At 42.2% G+C, this 19,260-nt stretch overlaps 1 protein-coding gene across 2 annotated transcripts in view; it reads left to right on the top strand.

The window, feature by feature from the left end:
* The window catches only part of SLC1A2 (solute carrier family 1 member 2), an 87,430-nt gene that overhangs the window by 48,197 nt on the left and 19,973 nt on the right, over positions 1 to 19,260 (top strand). For both annotated transcript variants that reach the window (XM_075838012.1, XM_075838014.1), the window contains exons 2-7: positions 52 to 191; positions 3,486 to 3,638; positions 7,163 to 7,413; positions 8,496 to 8,652; positions 9,578 to 9,704; positions 11,874 to 12,107. In XM_075838012.1, coding sequence (XP_075694127.1) covers positions 52 to 191; positions 3,486 to 3,638; positions 7,163 to 7,413; positions 8,496 to 8,652; positions 9,578 to 9,704; positions 11,874 to 12,107 — 1,062 coding nt within the window. The remainder of the gene's footprint in view (positions 1 to 51; positions 192 to 3,485; positions 3,639 to 7,162; positions 7,414 to 8,495; positions 8,653 to 9,577; positions 9,705 to 11,873; positions 12,108 to 19,260) is intronic.

Here is a 19,260-nt window from a genome sequence, read left to right as displayed (position 1 = left end):
CCATGTGCCCAAGAGGCTAACCTATCGCTGAACTTTTTTTTTTTTTTGCAGTGCCAACAACACCCCTAAACAGGTGGAAGTGCGTGTGCATGAGAGCCAACTGACCTCAGATGAAGTGCGTCCCAGATCGCCATGCCTGAGAATGTGCGACAAGATCCGAGGAAACCTCTTGCTTTCCCTCACAGTATTTGGTAAGTCCATGATATGAATAATGATCATCAATGGACTGATAGATTGAGCAGGTCCTCTTGAAAATTCTTGAGGGGCCATTTTGTATGGCGATTGTACGGCATGTATACAAACTCAGGAGCATACATAGAAGAGCGGGGAGAAGAAGAGGTCCCATATTGGAGATCTCTATTCCCACTATAACATAACACCTTGAAGTTTTCAGACCCCCATTTCACCATTTCTTATAGGTCGGTTAGGTAGCAAGACCTTCAGGCCAAGACTTACGCCTATTTCTTTCCTCCCATTGTGTTGAATGTAGAGAGGGAGAACCCCTCACATGTCAATACCTCCCAAGGGGGAAGATAAATGTGGACCAACTTGATCTGGGATTTCCATTTCTATGTACGAAACATATGTAATATTGTGGGAGTGAGTCAAATCCTTAAAGAGTCACCAGTATTTGTGTTTGCATTTTCTGCCAGAATTAATTTTTTTATGTTCCTTTATATATGCCATATGTTATGTGTTCACTTGCTTTCCCTTCCCAGGAGTACAGTACAGGAGGAAGATACGTGGCCGTGTGCCAAATGTATATATCCACTGTGTTTTTTCTTTTGGCAAGTTCCATCAATGATGGCTGGTTCCTGTGGCCTTCAATTTTTGGTGCCGGAAGAAACGGCCTGGGCTTCATCTTAGTTAGGTCTTATTCACATGAGCGTTTAATACGTACGTGTGATGGTCGTTAAAACAACGGCCATAACACGGATGCATGTTTTTCAATGGGGCCGTTCACACAGCCGTTGTTCCAACAGACTGTGTGAAGGGTCAATTGAAATATAGAACCTGTCCTATTATCTTCCATTTTCACGGATCCCTCCATAGGCTCAAGTCTATGAGGATCCGTGAAAACGGGACCTGCACGGGGGCACCTCACATGTGAAAAAGTCAAATTTTTCACATCCGAGTTTCCCCATGCTCGTGTGAATTTAGCCTTAGTGTGATAGCCACGCCATAACAGTGGTGAGGACGTTACTAGCATGGCGGTGCCGTGTCTTAACGCTGGGGTGGCGCTTGCTTGATAATGCAGCTGTTTCCGCCTAATGGTGTTCAGTTAGCAGGCAATGTCTATACAGAATGAGCTGCTGTGCTGTAAAATGGTGGTGCCGATTAGCACGAGTGAGGACCATGACCTAGAGTGGGGGTCTGGAGTATTGGTGGGTGGGTGCCTGGAGCCTCCTCATGCATGTTCTACTTTCGATTGTATGTTAAGTAGGAGCCTCTGCGTAGGACACAAGCGTGTGTATTTGGTGGGTGACATTAACACGAACCTCCCCACCACAAGCAAGTAAGCATATTTTGGATAGGCTGTAAGCAAGGAGGTCAGCAAGGACCTGTGATTTAAAGAGGACATTTCCAATGTACCTGGGAGGAGTGCCTGAGACTCTGTCCTACTGAGTGAGGATCCAGCCATCACTGCCTGAACCATAGTTTTCAACTTTGATTAAAACTTTATTTTTTCTATTACTCCTTGGTCTCCATTCCATCTTACCGCATATACCCTGCACCTTGGCCTTACACCACCCAGGCCTCACATTACCCATACACCATGTAAGCCATGACACGATCCAAGTCCCTATGCTTGATTACTTTATGTATGGAGCGGTTAGTATTTGGTCACTGTATGTCGGAATTATTTAAGCACTGTATGGTGGTATTTATTTAGGCATTGTGTGGCACTTCTAGTTGGGCACTTCACACTATATTATTTTTACACTGTTGTTGGTGGTGGCACTATATCAACGTCTGTATTTTTACACTGTACTAGAATAGACTATATGGGGGAGACAACAAGATACCACAAGGGCATTATCCAATATAAGGCCGGCCCTGTAGTCAACAATGAGAAACTAAAGAAAACCTAGATAAAATTAGAGATGGTTGGTCCTTATGAATGATGACAAAACAGTTTGATGACAGAAGGATGGTCCATCCATGACCGTTTAATAATATTAGGGTACAATTATCACGGGTCTATGGACATTGGATTGTACTGTTGCTCAATTCTTCATAAGGCCATATAATGTTAAACAATTGCTATTTCTTCAAAGAGTTTGTCAGTGAATTTGAATGAAGTTCTTAGCTACAAGACCATAATAGGGGCTCATAAGGGGGTAAGAGGGGCTCAGGTCAGTGCAGTGAGAACGGGAGTATAGTTATGAATTACGCTAACAATAGGGCCATGATAATGCCGCAGGAATAAGTGATCCATATTGGATTAAACAGCACAGTCCCAGTGGGTGATCAGGCATAAAACCTCTTCATACTGGGGGCTCCTAAGCTCGAGCAACATTAAGGGCCCATGGGAGGCTCAATTTGCTGCTGATAAAAAACCCATTTCAAATTGTTTTGTGGTAATGCCCAATTAGCAAAATTAAGTGTGTAGATAATTACGTGTCCTTAAATTACCTGCTATAATGGCGGATCTCAGCATTGAGCTTTCACACCTATTTTATGTAATATAAGAGTAATTCCAAAAATATTTTAGGGAATTTTTTTCGTTGTGTTATATTTTTTATGCTGTAGGTTCTGTGTGTTATACTCAGTATGTATTTTGCACCAATTTACAATTGAAAATAATGTAAGGTTGACAATTAAATAGGTTCAGTCATGGTGGAATTGCAGTGGATTTGTGGTGCGGATTCTGCACCGCATATCCACGGCAATGTACAGTACAATACACGTATCCCAAAAATTCTGGAAAGAAATATCAGCATTCTGCAAATTTTCTAAATGTTCGTTGTGTTGCAGTAAAGCCATAGATTACCACTGTGGATTTCACCCTTTCAATGTATAGGGTGAAATCCGCCGCCCAATCCACGGCAAAATCAGCAATAATCTGAGCTCTTCCTCTATGTCTGGACGTAACCTAATACTAAACGGAAGACATTAATACAACCAAAACAGATGTCTGCACTCATTGTGGCCAAATGGACTGCGTGGCAATGTGGCAATGAGGCAACTAGGACTGTTATTAACCGTTTCACTTATACATCTTCTCCCTGCCAGTCACTTCTCTTGTCACCAATTTCCTCTGGGATTCAGTTTACCTACATGACTAGAAACTTGAGTAGGATCTAGTTGAGTCTGGGGGCATATTTACCTAAAGTCTATACAAGCAAGAAGACTTGTTCTCCATTGAACTACCAGACTCTAACGAGACTGCGTTGGCCATAAATTGTATGGACAAATATGACATTTCTGTTGTTCTAGGTGAACCTTAACGTTTTCTAACACCTCTCCCGTATTTTTCACAGGCGTTATCATGGGAGCAGTTTCTGGGGGACTCCTTCGGATGGCATCTCCCATCCATCCTGATATTATTATGGTCATAGGCTTTCCAGGAGACATTCTCATGAGAATGCTGAAGATGTTGATTCTACCTTTAATCATCTCCAGTTTGATCACTGGTAAGTGGCTTGGTCTATCAGAGTTGGTGGTCTCCAGTCTTCTAGAGTCTGTCAAGTCGGACTAGGACTTACTTTTGGGGTAACTGTTGCTTCTGCTTACCCCTTGGCTGCTTATCTCTAGTCAAATACTTGGGTCAGTGGATTAGTAAGAACATCAATAGACTTGAGTTGTCCACATGGGACCTGCTGAGACATCCAACAATCTGTTATGTCACAGGCAGAACCCTAGGAAAGCGCTATATATTTTCAGCAGATCCTCATCTATGTTTCTTGCAATGCCGGGGGCTTCTAGCAGTCATTAACCTCCTCCATCCTCCATAGAAATATTGTGCCAAGCCATAGAATTAAAAAGTCTAGCCAAATGGGCATGTTCTTGTAGGACTGGTTGTAATAACTGCCGACAATGACTTTGGGCTGGCGGCTACAGATGTAATATTAGATAATGTCATTACATTGTTTCTATTGTGCACATGGGAGTTAGCATTGCATGGTAGGTATATCTGAAATCTTATGGAAAACCACATTCTGATATGACGGCACATTACCGTATGACAAATAGCAAACTCAGATCTGCTTCATCTGCAAACACAGTCTTTGTATCTACTGTCCATAGTCTCTCGTGAGATACCTAACTACTGTATAATTATTTTGTGTTTGACCATCGGTAGGTTGGCTATATTAGACTAGATGGATACAGCAATATGGTGCATCCCCAATGACTTAAACATACCGTATCATTATACATACGTGGCACTCAGATCTATTTCTAATGGGTTGATATCCAAATAACCTCTTAGATCTTATTGATCATATGTTTTGTGTGTACAATAACAAAAAGGTTTATGATCCAATCAAAAGTGGACATCTACAGGTTCTGTATAGATCGAGGGTGGACCTTCAGAATGATTTGCCCTGTTGGACCCAAAGAACTCCAGTCCGACACTGTCCATAACCCAGTAGAGCTTACAATCCAATATCCTCTTCATATACAGACTCATTACTCTAAACATTATTATTTTAAGACCATAGCCTTAAGAAAACCCTCTTAAAAACAGAAATGTTACATAAAGGAGTTGGAATTACTACCTAGTTTTGGAAGGTAGTAAAGAAGACTACTTCACTTTCCATTTATCGGCTCATAGGACGTCAAAACATGATGGGGTCACCCCATTAATCCGGCTGCAAGATATTTATGATGCAGGATATTTATGATGCCGTCAGACAGACAGGATAACCCCGAAGTTTTTGGGTTATCATACAGAGGCTTGTGTAGAGGAAGACCCACCATGTTTTAGGTCATATTGATTGAACCTGCAAGCGTCTGGATGTATCGATACTGCCACATTCATGAGATGACCCCCCCCCCTCCCCATATTACAAGTCATCCCACCTACAAGCACCAAATCCCTATTGACTGAGTCACACTGTCAGTTTGAGAGGACAACTCATTATGTTTAGGTCATCCGAACATTGGGTTCACCATTGGTGGAGTTTACAAGGTAGCCACCATGTAAGACTGGGACTAAAGTAAAGAAGGTAGAATGCCACGCTTGTTATCTGGGCACATTTTCTCCCTCTAATGGCACATGTCAAAGATACATTTATCCAACATCCCCATGGGTGTAGCTAAAGCCATAGCAGATGGTATGAGGACTTGAGACTGAGGGAGGCTACTCAAGCGGTGGTGTTATTACTTTGTGAGAAAGTGTCTTCTGCAACGCATTGGCAACTCAGTGGTGGGAACCCATTCCTGACCACGCTATGGGGCCCTACAAATTATAAGAACCCCTATATGAACATCACTCGTTTTATTGAAATGCTCAGCATCATCAGACATCATAGTAACATTCGGTCCTGTGCCTGCACAGATGTATGCTGTAGATTTGCTCAGTTTTAGGGTAGAAGGCTCATTACCGAGAAGATGCAGTCTTGTGTGTCTATTACAGCACCACGTTCTCATCTAAAAGGATCGTCTGAGAGATCTGGAGCTTTTTCCAGTAATTAAATGCGGAACACGTCAACTGTATGAAACATCTGTAGCCTCTATTTTCCCGCACACAATTAAATCCCTTGTGACAGCTGGAATTAAACCATATATTAATCTTGTAAATCACAGAATGCAGGATAGATACATCCCGGACTGAATAACCCCTTCTGTACCAGAAAATAATAGAATACTTTTATATTAGAAGTACGAATTATAATGCTTGGGTATTGCAGAACATAATATTGTATGGAAAAATAGTGGTCAGCATTAGAAGCTGAAACATGGAAAGCCTAGCTCCTACCAACGATAAATGGTGCAGAGAAATGTGTAGGCTACATGTCGGGATGAGCACCACTGCCATGGATCTCTAACTAGCATCTACATCACCATCACCAGCTAGATATGATAGGCCGAGATAAATGTTTACATGTGGCTCAGTTAAAGGGCACCTTTGTGACCATTTTGACCCATCCGTGCCAAAAGAATAGTACAAATATTACAATTGAGTAGGTGATCATTTTTATATGCATGCATTACCAGTTCTGTATTTTAACTATAGGAACTACAGGTCCTAGCAAGCACCATATACCTACCCAGTGTTATAGAAATGAAAATGCCAGGGGACCAATTGGTCAATATTGTGCCTCATGATCCGAGATGTATATCATGGCTGGCATCCAACAGCACTGTCTTAATATTTCCATATTGAACTTGAATGAAGACTCCACTGCTTCCTCTAATGTAGTCAATCGAATATTGTTTCAATTCCTTATTCCATTAGACGAATATGATCACATCGACCAAGTGACGCAATCTTAATAACATGGCGACATTTAGGCTATTGCAGCCTTTTATCAAGCCATTGCCTCCAAGACTGGTCTCAAAAGAGACCCCAAGAGCTTCATTTTTAGGATGTTCACTGGTTAGGATATTTTTTGCACTTCCCTGTAACCTAGAAGCCAAGGGAATACTCATCACTAAGTGCCATTGGAATGAGGGCGCCCAATCCCGGTTGGTACCATCCCAGTTGGAGGCAGGTAACCTGGGGATAACATTATTAGTGACCGACCTGTAAATAATGTATTCTGCATTTTCAAATACCTAATATTTGTGGATCAATTCCGTAAAATATTCAGAAGAGATTTATTTTTTTATTATTCCTCATTTGGAAATACCCCTCCTTTCCATCAGCATCATGTGTTCAGTTTTTGCCTTCAGACACTGTATGGGATATACAAACTCCATTTTTATAAATATTATTATTTATAATATTATTTAGGATGTTTCATAAAGATTTAAATACAGAGGTAGCAAAGCTGAGTTTGTCATTTGCCTCTTGAGCATTGCTGATAACTATATCTGCAATCTTAACTGTTGACCTATGTAAAACTACACATACTGCATCTAGAATTGCTATGAGTTTTGTAATATGACAAACTCAGCCCTTCTATGTGTGATGAACTCAGCTTTGCTTAATCTGCTAGTATGCAAAAATGTCACGTAACAGCAAGGTTTGTTTTTTAATTTCGCTCAATAGGTTTGTCAGGATTGGATGCAAAATCAAGTGGACGTCTTGGCACCAGGGCAATGGTATATTACATGGCTACCACCATTATAGCTGCAGTCTTGGGAGTCATCCTCGTCTTGGCAATACATCCCGGAGACCCCAAACTAAAGAAACAACTTGGAAAGGGGCAGGAAAATGATGACGTCTCCAGTTTAGATGCTTTCTTGGATCTTATTAGAAATCTATTTCCTGATAACTTGGTTCAAGCTTGTTTCCAGCAGGTAACCAGATTTAAAGGGGTGGTCTGGTTTAGGAAAGCCATTTTCAAATATCCTATTAGGGAATTCTGAGTTAATAGAGGGGGTCACCCATTTAACACTCTCATCTATTAGCCAGAGTAGAAAGTGGCTAAAAAGAACGTCTCTTGTACTGGAGGACCCGGCTCATCTATGCATTACATGGACCTCCCATTGATTTGAATGAGAACTGTGTAATGCTTCATTTCACCTGTGGGGCTGCTGAAGAGGAATTGCACACTTGCTGCCAGGTTCTCCCACAATTTACAGATTAATGCTGTAAGTCCCAACAGCGGGACAACCTGTCGTCAGCTTATCTTTGAGGAACCCTTATATTAAAAAGTTTCTCCTGGGTGACCTATGACAGCGCTTTATTCACAACCAGGTAACAGAGCTCCGGAGATTACGGCATGGTATCTCAGTGGTTTGCCTTTTAGCACAGGTGTCCGGGGTTTGAATTCAACCACTGAGAAAATCTGCAGGAAGTTTATATGTTCTTCCTATTCTTGCCTGTGTTTCCTTCCATGTACCAAAAACATACTGATAGCTTAACTGGCTACCAATGAACTGGCCCTAGTATGTGGATGAAACATAGGGAAATTAGATTGTGAGGGACTAATGAATGGTTACAATATGTGCCGGGGTGTAGATATAGGGAGTGCAGAGGAAGCAGTCGCACCCCGGCTCTGGTGTCTTAGGGCGGTCCAAATACCCCTCCGACACATAAGAAGACACTAATACTATAACTGGTACATGGTAAGTAGGGAGTCCTGTTACAAATTTTGCATCGGGGCCCAGGAACTTCAGGTTACACCTTGGAATATGTTTGCACTATACAAAGCGAGTCAATGGCGGGAAACCCCAAACTTAATATATTATTTTTGGCCAGAGTAACCTATTAACCACACATTAAACTTGGCATTTGTATTCAGTTAACATATTTACAGAACAGACGTTTAGCATTAACACAATGTACTGTATTTGTGAACAAATGTTCCCAGTGGCGTAAAACTTGGCTATAGATGTAATCCAGACTTCACTCCCTATCTTTCTTATTTTGCCTTTAGATTCAGACAGTTACCAAGAAGGTTGTTGTGGAAAATCCCACTGAGGAACCTACCAATGTGACCGACTCCGTCTTTACGCTCATGAATGACACAGTTGCCACAACTACAGAGGAAATAGTAAAAAAATTGGAGTTCAAAGATGGCATGAACGTCTTGGGTATGAAACCATTCAGATCTGAAATATTTTTATCTTCTTCTAAACACACACAGCGCCATAAGGATTGTAAGAAGTTGTACCCCGTCATAGCATTGGGTCTCTTTAATCAAGTCATTCTTCTCAGTGGGACAATGTATTACTGGAGATGCAGGGGAACCTTCTTCTCTGATACAGAACTTGCTTTCTTAAGATGACCATAGACATTGGAGAAACATCTGGTACCTGATGGGCAACTAGTCATTTGGATGTTGAGCCATGAAGAACATGTCAAGCTATCCCATCCATTGAAGTCTACCTCGGGTACCAGTGCAGCCAAAATGTGTCGTGTTAGATTTTCATCCAATGTCTATGGCCAATTTTAGGATGCACCCATATGTCACATGATGTGAACATCCCCGTGAACTCCATATAGTAGAGTAGTGTCATACACCCCTATAAAAGAGAACATCACAAACAAGTCTGAAGTGAGACAAATTATCAATGGTGGAAGACTTTTAATATTATTCAGTAGGATGTGGAGTTCAAGATAACACATCTTACGAGTTAAATATTTGTAAGGCCGAATTCAGGCGACCGCGGCATACGTCCGTGTGACGGCCGTTAAAACAACGGCCATCACACGGACACATGTATTTCAATGGGGCCAGTCAAACGGACGTTGTTTTAATGGACCATGTGAAGGGTCCATTGAAAAATGGAACATGTCCTATTTTGTTCCGTTTTCACGGATCTCTCGATAGACTCAAGTCCATGGGTATCCGTGAAAACGGGACCTGCACGGGGGCGACTCACGTTCGTGTTTGCACTCGTTCGTGTGAATCTGGCCTAAGTCTAGTCTTCTCAAGTGACTTGTGATGGATGGACAATGCTGCATTTGATTCTTGACCACTCTTTGAACATGACCTTCAACCTGTTCTTTCTGCAGGCGTTATTGGCTTTTTCATTGCATTCGGCATTGCCATGGGAAAAATGGGCGAACAGGCCCGACTGATGGTGGACTTCTTCAATATCCTGAATGAGATTGTGATGAAACTTGTGACAATGATAATGTGGTAGGTAGAAGCAAGGAGCAATCTACGTAGATATTGGCAAAAATAGAAAAGTAGGCCCTTCTCGTACCAACCCTCATGCCTAAAATCTTGAATACTTGGACTCCCTCTTTGGAAGGCTGATCCATGACTCCTAGGACACTATGGAAGATGTGTTAACTGAAATAGGAGTGAATTTACAAGGGAAAACATTAGTGTTGAGGGGAAGGGGGCTCGTAGTAGACTCAACGTGGCCAAGAGATGCTTGAATTCTATGTCTTGCTGAATTAGGCTATAGCTCTTGATAGAGTTATTGTATTTTAGTTTTTCTAATTGTGTTCACAGCTCTATACTTGACTGTGTCTATTTTCACTGGAAATTCTCTTTAGTGGAGATCTCTCCAACTGGGCAGGCCTGGTGGCTCCCGTTGACTTTTGGGTTCCTTAGCAGTTACATAAATCAGTTTCTCTTTACCTAATCCCTTTTCATTTGGATCTTTTCCTGCTTCGGAAAACATTGTATAAAGTCATTTTGCAATATTGTGGCAAACTTTATAGCAGACATTATTTCACAATGTGTGTCAGACCTAGTTTCCACACTAACAATGGCCATTCTATCCAACCGTAGAAGTCGAATTTCCTGTTTATTGCAGGTCTTTTGTCAATTCTTTATAAAAGCCACCGACCCAGTTTCCGAGAGACAATGAGGTCTCTTGGGAAATTCTGGACCTGTTACAGGTGGACGACATCCATGATCTTAGAGGAAGCAGACTGACACAGCTTTATTGATGTCTCCTTAAGAAAATAGCCATTTGGAGAGCAGTCTCGAAACAACAAAGACTTCCCAGTTGAACAAATTACCATGTGCTTTGTACCTTCTGGAAACACATGTGGTTCCTCATTGCTAACTGTTTCGATATTTACAATTTGGTAGTCACTCATAGTTGTTAATTCATTTAGGACTAATATGCGGACGCAAGAGATGGGTATCGTCTGCCAAAAGACTATAGCTGGTGATATTCCTTGGAGACAGATCAGAAGATCACATCAGTGTTGTGCTTGAGTTTGGACCTCCACCAATTTCCAACTCTTATTGAGCATATAAACCCATTGGTGCTACTCACAGCTGCCAGAAAAACCTCTTGACTCGATATTCTATACAAAGGGCTATTCAAATCAATGGTGTTTTATTTAGGATGTTGTGTCAGAGATTCCCTGAACTGAAGTTCCTGAACGAACAGTGCCAAAGGCCTTTAGGTAGTCTACAGAGCACCAGGAACTCTTCAAAGAGCAAACAGGGATGGTCTGAGCTCATGTATCTAGGACTAATCAGAAAATCCTTTTTGGCCCTATTTAGAATAGAACTGAATCACCCGTTGTTTTGAAAATATATTAAAAAAATGCTCGTTGCTCAAAGGTGTTGTCCGCTTTGGATAATCTATTTTTTTTAAAAAGCTCCCCCCAAAAATAAGCACATAGGGTGTCCTGGTGGCAGGTACCACTGTTATCAATTGTAATCTACAAGTGAACATGAGAAAAGGTGTTCAATTCACCTGCAGCACCACCACAGGGGAAATTAAGCATTACATGGTGCTCATTGAAACCAATAGGTTGTCTGTGTAATTCATGGACAGGTTGGGTCCTCCAGAAAGAGACATACGCTTCCCAGCTGCTCTCTGCTCTGGCTAATTGGTGGAGGCTCTGAAAAAAGACTTTAGGTCCAGACCTATATGTTAGGGGGTTATTCCAATCTCATAAAGTGATGGCATATAGCTAGGATATGCCTTCACTTTTTTAACTAAACCAGTGCTGCTGCCCCATTATTCTCAGGATCAGTGGGGATCAGTGATCCTCTTCACTTCACAGACCTAATATTAGCAACTTTTTATTTTTAAGCCCCTCATCCCTGTACTCAGAACTAGAATTTCGAATTACTGGATAGCATTGCATTCTACACATCCCCATCATTTTGTAATGTTGATATTAATTAGCCAAATTTTTGCCACTTTTTGAGAATTTTTAGAAACCTACGAAAGCTGCACTTATAAACTCCCCTAATACAATATGTGAGATATACATTATACTGTACCTAAGCCTCAGGATATTACAGTTTGTGCTATATATATATTCTATATAAGCAGAGTGTTGGATGTTAGTCATTTGAGATGTATCTGTGCCCTTTGGTCTTCTACAGGTATTCTCCCTTCGGTATCGCTTGTTTGATCTGCGGAAAAATCATCGCCATTAAAGACTTGGAGCTTGTTGCCCGGCAACTGGGAATGTACATGATCACCGTTATCGTGGGTCTCATCATCCATGGAGGTATTTTCTTGCCATCTCTGTACTTTGTGATCACCAGGAAGAGTCCATTCTCCTTTTTGGCCGGGATTTTTCAGGCTTGGATTACAGCTCTTGGTACAGCTTCCAGGTAACACTTCAATGTTTTATCCTTCCAGTTTTCGATCAACTTACGGTATGTTAAATTAGAATATCAGATATTCTAAGCTTCCATTTTTTGTCTATTACTATTTCATTTGTTATATAAATGTACAAGAGTAAATCAATGGTGATCAACCTGAACATTTTTGGATACCCCAAATGCATTTTATAGCTCAAAATTATTGGTGGATTGTTGGAGAGACCAAATGAGGATCCGCTCTGATAAGGGGGTACACTTTCTGATTGGAGAGCAAGGGGCCCATATACTATTCTTCCACGGGCCCCGGTGGCACACATGGGACTTTACTGCAACTTTTTGAATGCCTTCGATTTTATACAGGGCATGCTCCACTGGATGCCATATTACGGAGGAAGTGTTTATTATCGTTTATTCACATATACTGCCTTAGGTGTCGCTCTTTCCCCCTCTCGAAAGGTTTTATATACTACTCTCCTAGAAGAATTTCTAATAAGGCAGAATAAGAGGGGCTGCACCCATGCACCATATGACAGCACGTGGAGCCATAGGGATTCCGTGTGTCGTCTGCCATGTGCATGATGCCTTAGTTCTACAGAGTTTGTTACGGGTCATATTAGTATTCATTGATGCCAATGTTGGGGGTGGGGCTGTGACAACCTTTGCTTTCATGGACAGTAAAGTAAATTAGATTATATAGCTGTTGTTATAGATCTACATGATCTCAAAAATACTTGACTGTACTATATAATGCCTGAGTAATTATTCTGCAGATAAAATAACTAAGTAATACCAGAAATATACTAATAGATAAGATGGCATGCTATGAATTTCGCTGTATGAAGTCTCACCGCAGACAACTCTTTGATCTGAGAGCTGATTTTGCCGGGGGAAGATGCGCCGCTGCAGGAGAAATGTAGCGTTACATGGTGATGGCGATCATTTAGATTCATGTAGTATATGGATGGCTTGAGTCCGCCAGAACGAGTGCTGCTGCTTCTTAGTAGCTCTCTGCACTGGCTCATAGAGCGGGGGACTGCCCTCTATGATGTCCATATGACCTGATAGGACAACCCCTTTAAGGAAATGTACCACTAACAAATGTAGTAAATGGGTTAATCCATACATGTTCCATATGTTTTGCCACTATTTATTTATTTTTGTTGCTTATACAGCACCAACATGTTCTGCAGTGTTGTACAGAAATTGTCATGACTGACATCAGTACCTGTCCCTAATGGGGCCACTGTCAAAATTCCCTTTATCAAACACACACACATGCAAATTTCATAGGAAGCCCATCAGCCTACTAGTATATTTTTTAACTACTTGAATAATAAATAATATAGGATTTTTGGGGGTAAGCTATCTTTTAGGAGGACCAAAATTAAAGAGGACCTGTCCCCTCTTCTGACTTGTCTATTTTAGTAAATACTTGTATTCCCCATGAAATAACAATTATGGGACATATTTTCTTATAACTCTGCATTGTGCTGTCCCTCTGTTATTCCTCCTGGAGATGAATAAATGAATAAATTGACAACTAGGTTTTACCATTCCCCTTATCACAGGGGCATGTCCCTACACAGTCTCACTCTGTCAGCACTGATTGGACAGTAACAGTCTGTGTAGGGACACACCCCCAACTGGTAACACCCAGTTGTTAATTTATTCATCAATTTCTAGGAGGAATAACAGAGTTCTAAGAAAAGATGCTCCAGAATTGTTATTTTTATGGGGAAAATAATAAAAAAAAGCCATTAAATGACTTGAAAAGCTATTTCAGAAAGCTCTATAGACCGCCAAAACAGATGTAACATGGCTCACTAAATACACTTTTCTTCTGTTTCCATTAATATTGCTTCAATCTTAAGTCATCTGCTTCAATCCCCTGATGGGGGGCTATCATAATAATAATAATAATAATAATAATGATAATGATAATAACAACTTTTATACTGCCAAAGTATTCCGCATCTGTAGCATTGTTCATCCTGATCCTCCTTATTCATGAATATAATGCCAGGATGACAGTAAAAACTGACACTCACAAAAACAGAGAAATAGAGTAAAATAAGCAGGTGGGTTGTAACATTGCATAATAATACAATGCCGCTCAGGATCTGTGGAAATCCGGATAACAACCTATGCACTGTAATGGCTGCAAATATTGGTTAACGTCCAGCCTAGACCACCCCGAACTTAATTTTGATATTATCAGTTCTACACTAAAGGGACGTTCACTATAATGTACAGAAGGACATTATAAGGTCACATCTCGTTCTCCGCACCCAGTTCACGATTGAGCTCTGGCTTGGAAATTGTTAGCACAGTAATCTGAGCCCTTGACTGAAATGTTGCAGCTGCCTAGTACAGAAGACACGCTCCGCCAGTAGCTGGAACCTAACATGCATTTATTATCTTTGGCAACAACACTGCACAAATCTATTTCCCTTCCTGGTCATTGTTTATTACAGGAGCTTGATTCTTTTCCATCTTTTTAGGCCTCATTCACACGGCAGGGTTTCCCGGCCGGGTGCCGGCCGTTCATAAATCGGCCGGCACCCGGCAGCATTAGGAATAATAGACCCCTAATGGGGCTATTCACACGACCGATTTTTTGACAGCCGGGAAAACCGCCCGTCAAAAAATAGGACATGCTCTATTTTCGCCCGGGTACCCGGCCGCCCGGCTCCCATAGAAGTCTATGGGGCCGGGTAATACCCGGCCATCACCGGGATGTGTCCCGAGTGACGGCCGGGTTTTCCGGCTCTTGCGCTCTATCTCCTCCTCCTCACAGCGCAGAGTGCATGTGAGGAGGAGGAGTTGATGCCATTCTGACGAATGGCATCGCTGTACACGGTGTGGCAGGGCCGGGGTGTACAGCAGGTGGAGGGAGCGCTGCGCTGGCTCCCTTCTCCTGCTTGTTTTAAAAGCACCCTGGCCCGGCGACACCTTCGATGGCGCCGCTAGCAGCTGCAGCTGCTGCTGCTGCGGCTACTACTACTGTAGCGACGCCACTATAGCAGAGCGGGGAGGTATCTCCCCGCTCTGCTATGTGCTAGCCGCACTTTAGCTCCTTGAAGGAGCGGAATCCCCGTGTGTTCGGGGATTCCGCTCCTGGACAGAGCGCTTGATGTCTCTGTCCATATCTGGGCAGTGACATCAGGGGAAACTCCTGAAGCGGAATCCCCGAACACATGGGGATTCCCCTTCAGGAGTTGCCGCTGATGTCACTGTCCGGATCTGCCCGGCCCGGAAGCATAACTTTATGCAAACCGGCCGGGCAGAATGGCCGATTTTACCGGCCGGCACTCGGGCTCGGACGCGACCCGGTCGTGTGAATCCCGCCTTAGTAAATTCAATTTTATGGGTGATTTTCGTGGGACTTTATTTGCTGTTTTTTAAGCCTTTTAATACTGATAATCTACATGATTTGTACAGACTGGTTTTAAAATGTAAGGATTAGAAATGGAAAACTTTCACAACCTCAGGGAAAAGGCAAGAATATTAAAAGAGCTGTTTCTATATTTTTTTTTATTTCAGAACAAAACAAAATAAAGCAAAAAGTTTCAAAATCCAGTGCCCAGATAAATAATCAAATAGTAGCACAAAGTGCTAGGTAAATAGTGTCAGACAGTGCCCATACAGTGCCACACAACCGCCAGATAAATATTGTCACATAGTGTTCAAACATCACACCTACAATACCAAGATAATGCTACCTAAGTGCCAAGATAGATATAGACCCAGGCTTCAGATAAATAGTATACAGCATCCAAATAGTGTCATAAAGCATTCATATAATGTGTCATATGGTGCATATATATATATATATATATATATATATATATATATATATACAGTGCAAACAGAACCTCATTTGTGTAAATTATTGCCATATAGTGCTTCATTAATACTATACAGTGCCCTATTAGTGCCCTTATACTGCTCTAATACCATTTAGTGCCATGCAGTTCCCCATTCCCTATATAATGCCATACATAGTACCGTTTAGTGCCCCTTCAACTTACCTATCCTATCTCCCATACCTCCCAACCATCCCGGATTCAGCGGGACAGTCCCGGATTCCAGGCGGTGTCCCGCTGTCCCAGACGGCCGGAGGTATGTCCCGCTGTCAACTGTATTGAACCCAATGCTGAAGCAGGGGACCAACAGCTCCCTTCTTCAGAATTAGTTCAGAGCGGAGGAGCAGAGGGAGCTCCTCTGCTCGCCGAGGACTACCCGACACAGCGCTACTTTAAGAGCTGTGTTTGGGGAAGCCCTTGATGTCACTGTCAATATATGGACAGTGACGTCAGTGGTTACTGATTGAACGGAATCCCAGTTGCCAATGATCTGGCCGAGGATTCCGCTCCTAGAGGAAACCCCTGAGGTCACTGTGCATATATGGACATCGGGGGCTTCTCCTGGAGCGGAATCCCTGGCCAGAGTAGGCAATGGGGATTCTGCTCAATCAGTAGCCACTGACGTCACTGTCCATATATGGACAGTGACATCAGGGCTTACGGCCTATGCTCTGGCTGGGGATTCAGCTCTTAGAGGGAGTCCCAATGGCGCTATCTACAAGGGGGTAGAGCTATCTACAGGGGGTGTTGCACTATCTACAGGGGGTTGGTGCTATCTTCAAGGAGGGTGTGGCACTATCAATATGGACACTGTGGCACTATATAAGGGCACTATCTACAAGGGCACTGGCACTTTATATGTGAGCACTGGCACTAGGGGCAGCTTTCAGGGCATTATACTGTTTAATGGCAGCTAGGGGGCAATATACTGTATGGGGGCAGCTATGGAGGCATTATGCTATATGGGGGCAGCTTTGGGCCATTATACTGTATGGGGCATTATACTGTATGGGGGCATCTGTGTGGGCATTATACTGTAAGGGGACAGCTAGAGGGCATTATACTGTGTGGGAGGCACTATGGGAGCATGATACTGTGTGGGCTGAACGGGTGTGTATGGGCGGGGATTGGGTGGGATTAGAGGTGTGGCTTAAAAGAAAAACTGCCGCCGCAGTGGTTGTCCCTCTTTGTGATACTTAAAATTTTGGAGGTATGTATCTCCTATGTCCCATGGCAATTAAATAATTACGCCAGCCTTTCTCAGGAACTCTAGACAATTTTTTTTCACAAGCACCGGTTTTGTGTTTTTGTTGCGTCCTATCTGGTATGTTACATAGTAGGTACGATTTTTAAAGAATCCTGTTAACACAATACAGATGAGTACTAGACTTTTAGGGCATACTATGTTTTTATAAAACCACATCATGCCCTCATGGCTTTGTAGAATTCCTATTGTGGTCTTCCTGAATACAAATTGCATGGGAAACTATGGTGAAGCCACACATATTTAACAAGGGCATCACTATTGGTCTGTAGAGTGGAGATTTTGACCATTGAAAACCATCAGATTTCGGCTTATTATTTTTTATAGGGCTGGTTAGAAAATAAATGCAGGGATCTGATATTTTTATGGATAACAAGGACACTTCTCTGAATCACAAGGTGCACGATCTTCATACATCATAACAACAACTTCACTTTCTCATGGTTGCATTGCAAATATTCAGCTTTAATAAGCCCTTGAGAGAGGCGATCCCCAGAGACATAGTAAGGTGCCGCTTTATTTATAAGCAAGGTCACTCTTCAATATTGCTCATAGCAATCCTACTGCTTCATGAATCACCACGATACAATGAAAAAATCTGCATTGTCTATTTGGTGGAGGCAATACTTTTATCAAGGGCATAGGTAACATAGAGGCAGATTATGCGCCAGCTATTGGGTTCATGGAGAGAGGGGTCCCAGCCCTGGTTGGTCCCATCTTTTTTGGTATTGGGTGACTTTGACCTGTTTCAGAACTCCCTTCTACAGAGGAACTGCATTGTTAGCAAACAAAGGGATAAGGCTTTGTTCACACATGCGTTGGGACTCCGTTCATGGGTTCTGTCGGAGCTTTCTGTCAGGGGAATCCATGAAAGGAATCTAAACTGAAACAAACGGAAACCATAGTTTTCTGGTGTTTCCATTTGTCACCGTTGTGTAAGGGTTGCGTCATTTTGACGGAATGAATAGCGCAGTTTAGGTATTGGTTCCGTCAAAACGACGGAACTCTTACACAACGGTGACAAACGGAAACCATTTGCACCAGATCCGTCACCATTGAAATCAATAGTGATGCAAACGGAAACCTATGGTTTCCGTTTGTATCAGCCTGGATTCTGTTCATGGGTTCCCCTGACAGAAAGGTCAGACGGAACCCATGAATGGAGTCCAAGGGTCGTGGAAAAGGGAGGGGAAGCAAAAACCGTGCTTTTCTGTCCTGGGAGGCAAGACCCAAGGCATATTGGAAAGCCCATTTAACTTTTGCTATGGGGCCCCCTATCTTCTAGTAAACAATCGGGTCTCTTTGGGATATGACCTATGCAAGAACATCCAACCCTACATAGGGAATAGAGCAGCCCTTCCATATAATGGTTCTATCTACATAGAACCTCCAATCCGACACTCAATACTCAATAACCTCTTGTTTCAATCATTTTTGTTTTAGTGTTTCAATGATACAATGACAAACAATAAACCATACCGAAGAAAAGTAGAGCTTGTAATCAGAATATATATAAGAATATAACAACTTTATTATACAAAATAACACACATTTAAAAAACATGTAAGTATACGACTCTAGTACTAACACTGTGGTGATACAGAATTCAACACGGATATAACTGAGTTAGAAAGTATAGAACCATAGAATGCAAGCTGCTTTTACTACCAACAAAGATTGTATATAATATCTCAACCCCAGTAGGTTACAAACTGATGATCCACAATATCCTCTAAATTCCATATATACATGGGCTAATACCAGTAGAAAGAGTCACATAGGGAGCAATCAGTATCTATGGTGAGTAATCAAAAAATGCAGTCTTACCCATTCTAGTGAACAGAAGGTGTTTACAGGTCCGTGTTGTATCCGCCATAGAAACCCCAACGCGCGTTTCGCTGTTTTAGTTGCTTCCTCATGTACCCCCTGAGGAAGCAACTAAAACAGCGAAACGCGCGTTGGGGTTTCTGTGGCGGATACAACACGGACCTGTAAACACCTTCTGTTCACTAGAATGGGTAAGACTGCATTT

The sequence above is a fragment of the Rhinoderma darwinii genome, chromosome 9 (assembly GCF_050947455.1).
Source record: "Rhinoderma darwinii isolate aRhiDar2 chromosome 9, aRhiDar2.hap1, whole genome shotgun sequence".
In the NCBI taxonomy this organism is placed as follows: Eukaryota; Metazoa; Chordata; class Amphibia; order Anura; family Rhinodermatidae; genus Rhinoderma; species Rhinoderma darwinii.
This window is presented reverse-complemented; position numbering and strand designations above follow the sequence as displayed.